The following is a 13,374-nucleotide window of genomic DNA, read 5'->3' as shown; positions in this document are numbered from 1 at the left end:
CCGTGCCAGTCTGCTGCCTGCCTCGGCTCAAACAGCGTGCCAATTAGTGTTGCGCTCGCAGCCCTAATCGAAGTCATTTAGACTAGACTAATGTTGCTTCTTTTAACAGGAATTGGGATCCATTAAATGGAATCGTTAAATTCTTTAATGTCTCTTTTGCAGTTTGCAAGTGTGATGTAAACGTGTAACTAGGCTACTAGTCTAAACACTTCATTTATCTATTCTCTCAACTTTCTATCAGTCATATTCAATTCAATAGCTCGGATCCCCACGACCACAGACGGGGTAGGCATTAATCACTCCAAATAGTTCGAACATGCAAGGCTTCATTAGACCAACCGGTCACTTTCAGGACTAAAATGTAATGTTAGCTTAAGACAAATAAGTTTCGCTGCAATCCTACCTTCATAGGTTCGCCAGAGTCCAGAATGAGAATCTTCTGTGTAGTTGGGTCTGTTGTCGTCAATGATATACCAATACTCACTCCCTATAGCAAGTGCTAGAAAGCTGAAGCTTAAAATGCCAGCGAAACCAGCACTGACAACGACAAAGCTGAATGTTATTTTCATTTTGGCGATTTCTACAATGATCCAGAGCAGTAAAGTGAACTTCTGCCACGCATCAGTTGCGGTTGTTCAATGCGCGAGTCCTTTTGATTTGGTGATGGCTTTTAATCCTCTCTTATGTCGACATTAACTGCATCCAACAGTTATGTAGCCGTGAAATATATATTTCCAGTTCATCCTCTTTATAAAGCATACTTTTGTAATAGGAGTCCGCCTGGCTTCACAAGGGTGCGTTACCCATCTCTCGCGGGTCTCACACTGAAGGAGTGTAAGTGCGAAGGTACGCTCGAGCGCTAAGATAAGCACTACAGTTCTCTCGATGACATGACGTTTACATCAATTACGTTGTTTTCCTTTGCCTCGTCGAATGAGGGGAAACTGAAAACAGAGGAGCACTTGAACATTTTCTTCATGGTCTCGGATTCACAGCCCTACAAAGTTGCCCATTAAAGTGTCATTTTTCCATTGTGGGCCGTTTTCAGGATATTACATTGTAAATAGAACATCAGCTTTGAAGGCTAAACTAAGAATAGGATCAGCATAGGTCTTCTGAGGAACATAAATAAAACTCAATTTTCCCAAGAAAACAGTAGCCTACCCGTGGTTATTGAGGGAGTGGGCTTTATTAAAAATAAAAGAAATGAGTGGACAGAATAAGAACACACAAGTCTGGAAAGTATGAATTTACACAAATGAATCTCAAAAGCCTATTAAAAAGGATAATTGGCAAACACAATGACAAAGCTTGTCAAAGGAGATAAATATTAATGTTTTCACTCAGAGTTGCTCAGTAGAATATGCCAAATAAAACTTGAGTCTTGTTGATCTGCGTCTGAAGACATATACCCTCACAAAGGGTGAGTTTTTCTCCATCCACTGAACTGATGTCTGAGAGTGTAAGACAGAGGGACAGGTGTCCAGCAGTGTGATCACAGGCCAAGGATTACTCCTCTCCCATCGAAGTCTTGATAATCTGGCCTCTTCTGACTGTTGCTGCCTCTTGAAATTTATCAATGGCTTGATTGCATGTCTTCCTCTGGTGAGGGGGGGAAAAGATCAATCTTACAGAGTGCAATGCAACATAAATTGATTTTTCCATTAGATTATAAATAAGGAATGCTCCCTCACACTGATCCTTTACTCACAATCTGGAACTTCTGTCTCTCCTTCTGGAGCTTGAGGAACTCCTCCACTGTCAGTTGTTCCACAGGCTTTTTTAGAGCAACAAAGTCACACTGAGAAGAGTGGGCCTTGTGCTCTTTCCTAATCAAAATAATGGAATAATAATAATAATATTAATAAAAAACATGTTTGTGCTCATTGAGATGGAAATGGCATGACAGACACACACAATGTTTCTCTCTCTTTTAAACTATTAAAAACTCGTATTAACTAGAATTGTAAGACGTGTAATCTAGCACTTGAAATAATCATCATCAGAGGAACATTTTATTGTGCCAAGTTGCAGTCACCATTGACTGCATTATACAGCTGCTTAAGAGGTCTGCTAACATGCACTTCAAGAAAATAAACACAGCCTTAATTACAGCCACTTAAAATCTACAAGGGTCTTATTGTTACAGAATCTTAATTTCATGCTGCTAAACCACATTCAATCAAATGCTTAAACCTGACATAAAAATAGAGCATATTTCAGCACTCCATGAAATTATGTCAAAGTTGTTACCTGTTTTCCACCAGGCTATTTAATTTGATATATTCTGCGTAGATCAGGCCGACTCTAGACTCATACTATATGCACTAGCGTAACAGCCTACCTTTGAATTAGGAAACTCAATGTGTGCATCTCTGCGCTAAATTTTGCATTGCTTATTTAATTTATGTTGCTTTGACTTTGCGGATTTGATAACATTGCTTTCTTTACCCCATTATTATCTAAATAGAATTTTGCTTCTAAATACAGGAACTAGTTAAACATGAACTTGAGATTGTACTGGGGCACGTTAGGGCTGCACGATATATCTAAAATCTATCGTTATCGCGATATCAACGCTTGCGATGGACATACCGCAAAGATTACTTAATTTTCGATACATTTTGATACATTTTCTGTGCCGCGCATTCCATACAGTCTATGGTGTATTCACATTCTGAATGTCAACATATTTTACCAAACCGATGCGGTCATGCAGCCCTAGAAGCCCGTCCCCCACCAGTTTAGGTGTGTGGTGTTTTAGGTGTTGAGGCAGGAGCTAAGTCGTGATGGCTGAAGATAGTCAAGCGAGGTAGGCTACACTTAGGTGAAGAGGAATTGGTGACTAAAAGGAAAAACACGTCTGTTATATGGAAATATTTTGGTTTTATGAAGGCCGACTTATTACAAACACAGCGCCAAATGCGTCCTTCTCCACCGTGAGGTAATCAGGATTTGTTATTTGTAAAAGTTGTTTAGCCTACTTTGTTAGCCTGGACTGTGTGATCGCAGCCACTTACTTTCACTTTCCGCGGCATGCCGGTAGCCTAATAACATGGGATGCGCAGCGTATGAGGTTACAGACTGGGATACTTAAGATTTTAGATGAGTGACCGCAGCGATATAGCTTAAGTACAGTAGCTTTTTTGCTAGTGCCCAGCAAAAGCTGCCAAAATGTGGAATATTCCGCTGGTTGGTGCACAAGTATTCAGATTGGCTGTCTATCCGTCTTTTACGAGGATTTTCTTGGAGCACATCTTCCACACAACTTCGATAGCCTAGTCAGTGGGTATCTTAGCTGTCCACCTAGGCTACATAATATACTGCTCAAAAAATTAAAGGAACACTTACAGTTTCCACAATTGTTCAAACCCATTTTTTGAAACCTTCCACCCTTCTCTCCATTCTCAAACTACATTCACAGAATGTCTGACAGTTCTTGCAAAATAAAACACTCGCCTTAAAAGTTTTTCTTATGCTCAGAATCAAACAGTGTCAGCACCAATCCAGTGTATGATTGAAGTGTCCCCTTCATTTTTGAGCAGTATATTTTATATTGTTTATGTAGAAAATTATACATTTAATTCTGTAATTATACATTTACCCCCCCTCCCACCCTACAGTCTATGTTAGCAGCAAGTAGAATGGAGAAAAAAATTAAATATTTAAATATTGCAAGTTATATCGTTATCGCAGTACTCAATAATGTTATCGCATATCGCATGTTTTCCTAATATCGTGCAGCCCTAGGGCACGTGCCCTGGTACAGGGGGTCTAGCGAAGTTTATGCGTCCTAGCTATGATCAAATGGAATTTCATGACTTTTCCAAAACTGGTAATGAATTTATTGAATTCCATGATTTCTCCAGGCCTGGAAAATGGGATTTTACAATTTCATGACTTTTCCAGGTTTTCCATGACTGTGGGAACTCTGTGCTGTGTAATAATAAATCAGTCAATCATTCCTTCGTATTTGTGAAACATATTTCACTCAGCTAATTCACAGGTGATGAGGACCACTAGACATCTGGGGTTCGGCCTTGACTGGTGGGTAAACAAAGTGTGCATACCGTAATCATGCATTAGCTTAGTGCCCTAAAGAGCAGCAGGGTATATGCAGGAATCATAGAGTTGAATTTACTACTTTTTACTACCTTTTTTACTACCTCCACAATATTTTTTACTACCAACACGACATCAAGCAGCAGCCCTTTTTTTTGGGGGGGGGGGGGGGGGGGGGGGTATGCAAAGCACCACTTACTACTTGCTATAAGGTATAAATCATAAATATTAGGTACACTAATAATTTCTAATTGTGATCATTAAGTATGGTCATTGTCAATGACAATGTTTTTTTGTAGTGTCGAGGAGTTCAGTTTCAGTTGTCCTTACCTTAACCCTAGCCCTTGAGTTATCCTAACCAGCCCTTAGCCCTAATAAGGTGAATGATAACCTTGGCACAAATGACGCTAAAACACCAAACACGTGTGGTGAAAAATGAAGAACAAACACCGACTACCCCGCCCCCCCCCCCCCAAAAAAAACAAACAAAAAAACAACTCCAGTCTAAGGATAGGCCCAGAAATCTATTTATATGGATAAAGCCATTATTATTGGTATGGTATTGTTGTTGCACATTTGACACAAAGCAGTCCGTGAAAACATGCACATCAGTGGACTGCTTTACTGATGCAAAATTGAAAACTATGATTTCATTGCATTACTCAGCATGGATGCAAGATGCTTGCATGATAAATACTTCCCAAAACAACAGTTAGGTAGGGAGGTAAGGATGCCATTTAGGAGTGTAAATCAAGTTTAATCACAATTTGATAAAATATAGATTCTTTAAGCCATTGATTTGATTCTTTTCAATACTTCAAAATGTGTAGCAATGCGATTCGATGCATTACTGGTCTGTTGTCGATAGGAAATGATAGATTTTGGTTAGTTTTCATGGATTCAAATGCCAATATTATAGGCTAAATTATAGGCCAAATACTGAACATTGACTGTGGAATCAAGTAGGTTACAGAGTTTCTTTCCCCCCCTAAAACCTACTGTCACTAGCTAGATGCTTTCAAATTTAACAATGTTTTAAACTCATATGTTGCAGTTTTCTGTCACTGCAATAAAACTAGCCTATTTGGAATATTTTGTAGGCCTGCTGTTCCTTTTATGAGAACAATTTAACTGATCAAGTTTTCATAGGCTACTGAATGATTTAAATGTGAAAGCCATAAACTTAATTCGCCATCAACTTTTGCGTGGTTCTTCACGCAGTTGTCATCTAAATGCAGTGTTTTGTAGGCTATTCAAAGAATTTCACGTTCATCACTCAGTTGTGGTGTAGGTTTGTCTTGAGTGATCGCTGTCCCTTTAAATGTCTGGGACTTTAAATAACGGGACTTTTAAACTGCATGCTGTTTTTGTTGATGCACCGTCTTTGATTCAGTTTTCTACCGTTTTAATAAATGACACGCGCACTTGCGTGGTTAAAACTAAGGAATTGTTTTCACTCGTTTTCTTGCAATTCCGTAACATTATATACTAGGTCTAGGTAACGTTAAAAAAATGTTGTCGGTTACTATGTCAGTGACTAGTTCGAACTTTGTTACTGATGGGATAGGTGGAATTTTATTGCACGGTTCTGGATGATCACAGTCAGATGGCAGCGCTACCGTCAGCTGAACGAAAGCTTACACTAGTCAAGTCCACAGTTGTTAAAACTTCCAGCTGAAGTAGCCTAGTGTAAACTGAGAGAGTTGCCTCCTAACGGAGTGAGTGTAGCCTATATTTTTTTAGCTGCTATCAGAGTGATAGGCTAGCCTAGGCCTACATCTACCGCTCCTTTGCTACATGAACAAATATTATTAGATGAGTGACAGAAGCACCGGACCAGCAGGCCCATATGATAAACGCTGCTCTGGTAGCCTGCGGTAGGGCCTAGATGACGTGAAAAACGCGAGAGTCACCGAAAAGCATCCCTGCATCCCTGGCCCCTAAAAAACTCTTCGGATCTGCACGATTCATATAAGTCGCCCAAAGCAACGTGAAGGAGTCACCGAAAAGCGCGTTGTTTGTATCCCTGTAATATCAACTGAAGCAAAAAGGCGAAAATGTTGTTTGTTGGCGTCGCTGATAGGCTGTCAACCACGGAACTCTACACAGTTTACTTCTACATCATTGCTATCGACTCCGACTCACTCAGGTCCTGTTAGCACGTATATATTTTTAATTAGGCAAGATGCAGTTAAAACATGTAGACACAAATATTAAGCAAAAAATGTAAAATCATATATTGAGGTGGTGATGAAAAATTTACTACCAAGTCAAATTGCATTTATTACCTTTTACTACCTTTCAAGGGCCTTAATTTTGGTAGATTCTATTTACTACCTTTTACTACCGCGCGGACACCCTGAGCAGGCTTTCTACAGGTTTTAACAAGTTAAATTCAAGACAATTTTAAAACTTTGTTTAAAAAAAATAATTATGAATGAAATTTAGGACTGATCTCACACCCATACTGGCAAAGAATATGAAGAAAAATCAGTCTTGATTAGCAAAGTAAATAAATATGTTCAATCTATGCTGCTAAAAAAAATGAAATGACCACTGTCGAAGCAGTAACATAATTAAGACCTTGCTCATAATATTGTTGGCTAATGTGTTTAAGACTTGTTAAGGCCTAACATTCATATTCTATACTTTTTTAGACCTCTCTGATTTTTCAAAGTCTATTCTGATTATCAAATCAGGGCTATCCCACACACTAATGATATAATTCTGTGTATTAGGCCCAGAGATGAAGGCTCCCTGTTTTTACACATTTTTACTTTTAAGTGTCAGTGTAGGCCTATTCCGGTCGACACGCACGGTTTCAAAAGACATTCATCACTAACGTTAACGTTACACATGCACAAAACACAAATGCTTTGAGACATTCGGCCTACTCACAAAGGGTCATCTTCAGGCTCCCATCCCTCCAGTTCTTTGAGACAGAAGAAACACTGAGCGACGTCGGGACTATTTTCGGACGGTGTATGAATGAATCCTGCTTTAGCCATCTGTTGAACATTGAAATAGTAAACTCACAAAATCACAGAAAGTGAGGTTTTGTTGTGGATGATAGCGCAAGCTAGGGTAACTTGGCCTAACTGGTAGCAGCTAAAGTTATATTAACGTCACTAGTGCCTATACTATGCACTTAAATTGGGCCATTCGAAACTACTCTGGAGAACCAATGCACTATTTAACCAAAAGTTACCATTATGTGCATGGCTGAAACATCGCGCGTATCAAAACACACACTTTGCACCTCTAAACTGATTGTTTTGGTAAGTTAGCGTTAGCCATTTTTCATGTGCAAGAGAAAATTCACTTACGTTTTCGGGGGTACAACTACAGTCCTCTTCGAAAGGCCAACCTTTAAATGTTTCAAGCCTGGACTCGTAGAAGTATAGTTTTGTAAGCTCTCCAGTCATCATATCCATAGTTAATCTATTTTAAAATAACTACCGCGTCGCAACCTAGTGAAAGACCAGTTTTGAACGGCTACACCTGAAACACTTCACTTCCGGAATGTTTGATTTTCGAGCGGAGGTTTTCATTGGTGGTGACGTCATGTAGACGTCAAATGGGTTTTTGTGGACTTGAATTTCAGAGAGAAAGGGCCATTTTTGTTTTGCATTTATAACTATCAGAATATTCATGGGCGTAGATTTAGGGTGGGACGCTCATGACTAGTCCTAACCAATATTTTAAGATGACATAATTGTCCCCACCAATATTTTAGCGAACTCATTTGTGCTGCTGATCATTCCGACAGCCTGCACGACAGTACAAGAAACGTCGTCATTTGATTGGCTGAAAACCCGAGGGGGCGGGGGAAGGGTTATCTGACACGCATGCTGCACACATATTACTTTATTCTTGCACTGGTAGTCAAGCGAGCGGGTGTGTCAACGACAACGGTAAGTTACCAGGGCTGTCTGTCAATACATATAGGCCTACCCCATAAAATGTCAAAGTGAAACATTTTAATATTCCCTTTTCCCTTCAGCATACATACAAACCCCTTTTTGTGGTGTGTAGATCAGCTATGCCACCTAAGAAGAAGAAAGGGGACATGCGAAGCTTTTTCATAAAGCAGAGTGTAACTAAGCAAAATAACTAGCCACACAAGCTAGCAGTGGTAGTGACAGGCTTGCAAATTATGCAGATTCTATTATGTGGAAAAATAGTATTAACTGGTGATAGCATGTTACCCAGGATATTGTTAAAGATAATCCTAGCTTCTGTAATCTTTCAACCAAGGTCAGGAGTATTGATTAGGGGTGTGCAGCACGGTCGCATAGAAGTCGCGCTATCACAATAGATGTTATTACCAAGTCACTGAATGTTAATTAGCCTACCTTAAGTTAGAATCTTGGAAGTCACAATAAACATTGGATCTGGACATTTTTCGTTTCTATTCTGTTTATGTTATGTATTTCTGAGTGTAGCCTACACAATGCAGAGAAATAAAAGGGAGACCCAAATTCGTTTGAAGGACTGTCATTGCATTGTTATGACACATGCTGTAAAAACGTGTTGGCAATGTGAATAAGTTAACACTGTTGGTTATTCAAATATAATGAATCATTATTTGATTAATAATATCCAAATAACACCATCATATACAATATGGTAGGAGGGTTAAACTCGCTAGCCAAAGGATAGGCTACAAAATGAATGAACCACTTTGTATGCAGGAAAGACAGCATCAAACCACTACAGATGGATGGCAGGTTGAGGAAACAGCATCAGGGCTTCAGGTGAGGTTCTAATTATTAGCCTATGTCAAATTGTCAATTCAGTTGGAGTCAGCAGCATTGCTGTACAATATAATGAGATGGAGTAGATTCACTTCTGTATTGTGATATTCTGTATTGCCAACAGTCTGAAATAACAAAGGAAATCGCCATTAAGGCACTGGTATCTTACAGCAAAAGAATTCCAATTACAGTTAAGCAAATACAAATATAATTTAGAGTCGCATAAATTCATAGACATATTCAATCCTAAACTATGGTGCATTTCCATACTCAGTAACATAAATAAAATACTATATATATATATATATACTATATTATATTATGACTATATAATCTGGGCAAATTTAAAATTTAAGATATGCTTAGCTTCTGTTATCTGAGAAACAAAATTGGCATCTAGTGTTCAAACATTTATTTACGTTTAAACAATTGTTTTCGTCTGCACATATTTCTCTCCAGTCGGAGATGCTAGTTTAACTTTAGAGTACTATAAATAATGAAAGAGGCTATTGTCTTTTGACAGTCTGACTCTTGTCAGTAAAAGTTAACTTTTCAGCCGGGGGGGATTGGATGTCCCCACCAAAGCTGAGACCAAACCTACGCCCTTGAGAATATTCCCCCCTCCCCCAGCAACAAATGGTGCATTCAGAGCACCTCGGAATGACAAGGACCGCCCCCATGGCTACTTTGTTTTTCCGACAGCAAGTGTTCATGTGCTTTGCCATCAGAATGTGTGACAAACACGGATGCCACAACAAAGGTTAAAACATACACTCACTAATCCTAAACAAACAACTGTATTTGCTTAAAATATAGTGTAAGATGCTCGTGAAAGAAAGATATGCAGCTTTCAAGTGATAAAAAGGGCAAATTCCCAAGTTCACATTAAAACTGTTGGAAACACACACACACACACACACACACACACACACACACACATAAACACACAAACACAGGCACGCATACGCACATGCACACACACAGACACTCTTATAAACAAAAGCAAACTCACATATGCACATTGCACACACTCATTTACATGCACATGAGTTGCAGAAGTAGGAGATGGAGACAAATTGACAAGCGTGATTTATTTTTGCGAAGAGAATATGCAGGACTGAAAGGCGGTCATATTTTGTACCGCTATGCGGTACATCTAGTTTATTGCTGCCATTACTCATGTTACTCTGTGGGTATTAGCTACAGAGGACCTGACACTTCAAATGCTGGCATATCGCGTCACATTTAAAATTAAACTGTTAAACAGACGTGAACGGCAGGCTGAACAGATCTGCAACAGAAGGAGGTTGCTATGTTAACTCCAGCTGCAAAGTCAGCCATCTTCACCAACACGATAATCCAGTTACTGTACAACAACAGTATTTACAGGAAGATAATCGCTCAGATTTTTGTTATTAGGCCACTTGAAAATAGGCTATGGCTAGGCTAATCACTGGAGGTATTTTAATATTATGTTTGTTTTGCTAATGGTTAGGCAAGGCCTCCCTGTGGTTTTGATCAACCTAATAATCTTTGAAATGTCAATTGTAAACACTAAGGTGCAATGCGTTAAAACTGACATGCCACCAGAACAGACGTTTTATCGGCTTTGAGGTATAATAAAGTCTCCAGTCTTGTAACGTCACATCCATAACGCACCATTAAAGGTTTTAAAAGTAAGAAAGGGGCACAATTTGGTCATCACACTTTACATTGATATAAATCAGCTTTGCACAGACACTATGGACATTGTCACATCAACACTGTATGTGTAGCATAAACTTTTCCTATAAAACGTTATGGATGTGACATGGCCATGGAACTTGCTGACTTAAAAACGAAAGCCTTACAAATGTAAGGAGTTGTGCTCTTAAAGGCAAGCTGAGCATAGACATTGCTCTACCATTCCCTTGTCAATCTGGAATTTGTCAAACGACACAATTTGTTTGAACCTTGGGTCCATTTATCCACTTTTTAAACATGTATAATATTACCATGTGAAAAATGTTGTTTTTGTATGGTTGCACACCATATTTATGATGTAAAAAGAGTGTAATTCTCCATCAAATTCAATCAGATCAGTTACAAACAATAAAATATAGACCTAAAGGAAGATTTTAACAACAGTTCTATTTGCGTATGCACAACCTTTTTTTTCCATGGTAAGGATGACCTTTGCATGGAATTGCCCCACCACCACATCGCGATGGAGCATACAGTGTGTAAAAATTTAATTTCGGGCTTTCTGCTATATGAGAGCCATCACTCTACTATTATTCCCAGTCATTATCATGGGAAATATGTTCAGATATGCGTCACATTATTATAATGGCATTGTATAACAACACTCATAGTATATTTTAAATGTTTCAAATGTATTTATTTCTTGCTTTTATTTTCCCCTCCAACTTGCTGAGGCCCCCCTGGCACCCCCTCGCGGCCCCGGCCCCCACTTTGAAAACCACTGATCTAGACGCACCCTATCTTGGCATGTTTATAGGCTCTTAGACTTGTAACATTTTGATAGCCTATTTAATTCTGGTTAAGCCCAGATAGCAAAATTTGGCAGATATCCAACCATCAGTGCTGTCTCTTCTTGTCCACTGTTGGACCATTATCACCTTTGATTTAACTTGTGAATATTAAGAAAAACTAGATGTACCGCATAGCGGTACAAAATATGACCGCCGCTCAGTCCTGTACATCCATTCTGGGAAAATAAATCATATTAATGAATGTCTCCATCTTCTACTCCATCCCCCACTCTTGAAACTTTTGTGTATGCTTGTTTGGAATGTGTGTTTGCACACATTCCGCACACAAAGTAGCCTACTGGCGCTGCAAAGGTGAATAGATTTGTTTCTGGGCCAAAACATTTGTAGCATTGTTATAAAACCTTTAAAATCTCTAAACAATCACAAGTAGGGCAGTTCATCACAGTCCATCCATTGCAACTGGACTGATGAAAGTTACACCTGTAGGCTACATTGTATTTGGGAAAAGCAGAAGGTAGCAGCATAATGTATTTATTTATTTATTATTAAACAAAACAATCCCTGTCAGTTCCATGCAGTTTTCAACAGCTATCAAGAAGAGAGGTCATGTCATGGATTTTTGTGAATGTTTCTTCTTCTACATATGCATAAGTTTAGTCATCTAGTTCAAATGATATTCAGCTTTCAATGCACAAATTAAATACCAGTAGTCTAAAACAAAATGCCGTTTTACCCAGTGTTGCAAATAACTGACATGTCCAAAAGGGCCTTCATGAAATGCGTTGCGAGACTGTTCATACACATTTTAACGGGCAAAATTGAAGAGCTACTGTCCGTTATTGTTTGTGCAAATAATATGCTGATTCATGTTCCCTTGCATTTTGCAACTATGAGGTCCATGGTTAAGCTCAATCTTTTGACGCAATCTTTTGATTTTCACCCAGCCTAGTCCATGGTAGGCGCCCGATAGAAATATTGTTTAATTTTGCGATTGAGATATCCACGCACTGGCGCCCCCCCCTTGCGACGTGTTCGCCCCCCGGTTTTAGAGCTATTCTAAAAATGCATAGAGAGAGTTATGACAAAACCGTGACTGTACAAACTATAAGCTATATAAGGTAGGCCCTATGCTAGGCCTATTACACAACACAAATTGTCACTAGGCTATGCTGGCGACCCAAATAAAATCTCCTTTGGAACCAATGGCTTACACCTTACAGTATCAAGCTGCCACCTCTTGGCGAAAAGTTAATAGTTTTGCATATCAGTAGTAATACATTTTACGTAGCTGTGTGAATCACGGAAAGGGCGAATGAAGTGGACACTTCTAAATGGAACCCAACCCACTGTACAGTAGCTCAAGGTCTGTGGCTAAAGCAGCCATAATGAAAGCGTTATCATTGTTTGGATACTTCACACACACGTGTTTTTTAATCGCATAGACTACAACTACCAAGCTGGAATCAAAGCACATCGACTCCCCTCTCACACCCTAAACACGCACTTCGAACAAACAAAAAGCGCCTCAGTCTTACGGAATAGCCATAGGCAAAACTGTATCTGACCGGTGTAACGTTGGTACTAAATCATCCACCGCAAAGAATGATTTTTGTAGCACGTGGGTCCGTGTAACGCTTTGCAGTGCATTGTTCTATTTGCTCCATCCATCTGATCCAAATAAAAAATGTGTTCAATAATCCAATTCTCAATTTTTTTAACTGCTCAGCAAATAGATAATTGCTGCTATTTTCTAAATGTGTCATTAGTCAAGATACCCAGTAAACAAAATAAAGTCCTGGCGACGTCCCCTAAAGGTCCCCTGGCGAACGTCACCTCCTCGACATTGTGTAGGGTTCCCTTTACGTCCCGCGGACCTCTGTTCGGGAGGTCTAAAAGACGTCCACGAGACTTTGAGAGGACGTCCTGTAATGGTCACCGCGACGTTATGCGCGCGACGTTTATATTTCCGCGATGGTAAAAAAAAAAACACGAAGCGCGATTTGGTACGGTATTACATCCTGTAAATCTCAGCGTTGCTAGGAGAGAGGTAGACGGAACAT

General features: G+C 39.4%; 1 protein-coding gene across 1 annotated transcript; it reads right to left on the bottom strand.

The window, feature by feature from the left end:
• Positions 1-1,170: 1,170 nt before the first annotated feature.
• Positions 1,171-7,587, bottom strand: birc5a (baculoviral IAP repeat containing 5a). Its single transcript, XM_076298587.1, has 4 exons — positions 7,389-7,587; positions 6,961-7,070; positions 1,712-1,829; positions 1,171-1,602 (listed from the first exon to the last, which is right to left on the bottom strand). Exons 1-4 carry the CDS (start codon positions 7,494-7,496, stop codon positions 1,510-1,512), a joined length of 429 nt encoding a protein of 142 aa, XP_076154702.1. The 5' UTR covers positions 7,497-7,587; the 3' UTR covers positions 1,171-1,509.
• Positions 7,588-13,374: the final 5,787 nt, after the last annotated feature.

Source organism: Alosa pseudoharengus, unplaced genomic scaffold (assembly GCF_046254945.1).
Source record: "Alosa pseudoharengus isolate Yale_2024_CS ecotype anadromous, Long Island Sound unplaced genomic scaffold, YU_APseudo_1.1 YU_APseudo_1.1_scf_21, whole genome shotgun sequence".
Taxonomy (NCBI): domain Eukaryota; kingdom Metazoa; phylum Chordata; class Actinopteri; order Clupeiformes; family Clupeidae; genus Alosa; species Alosa pseudoharengus.
Note: the sequence above shows the minus strand (reverse complement) of the source record. Positions and strands in the feature narration are given on the sequence as shown.

Coding starts and splice junctions, on each gene's coding strand:
- birc5a (XM_076298587.1), bottom strand. CDS start 7,496: ATGGATATGATGACTGGAGAGCTTACAAAACTATACTTCTACGAGTCC. Junction 7,071..7,388: donor GTAGTTGTACCCCCGAAAAC/GTAAGTGAATTT, acceptor AATGTTCAACAG/ATGGCTAAAGCAGGATTCAT. Junction 1,830..6,960: donor GAGCCTGAAGATGACCCTTT/GTGAGTAGGCCG, acceptor TATTTTGATTAG/GAAAGAGCACAAGGCCCACT.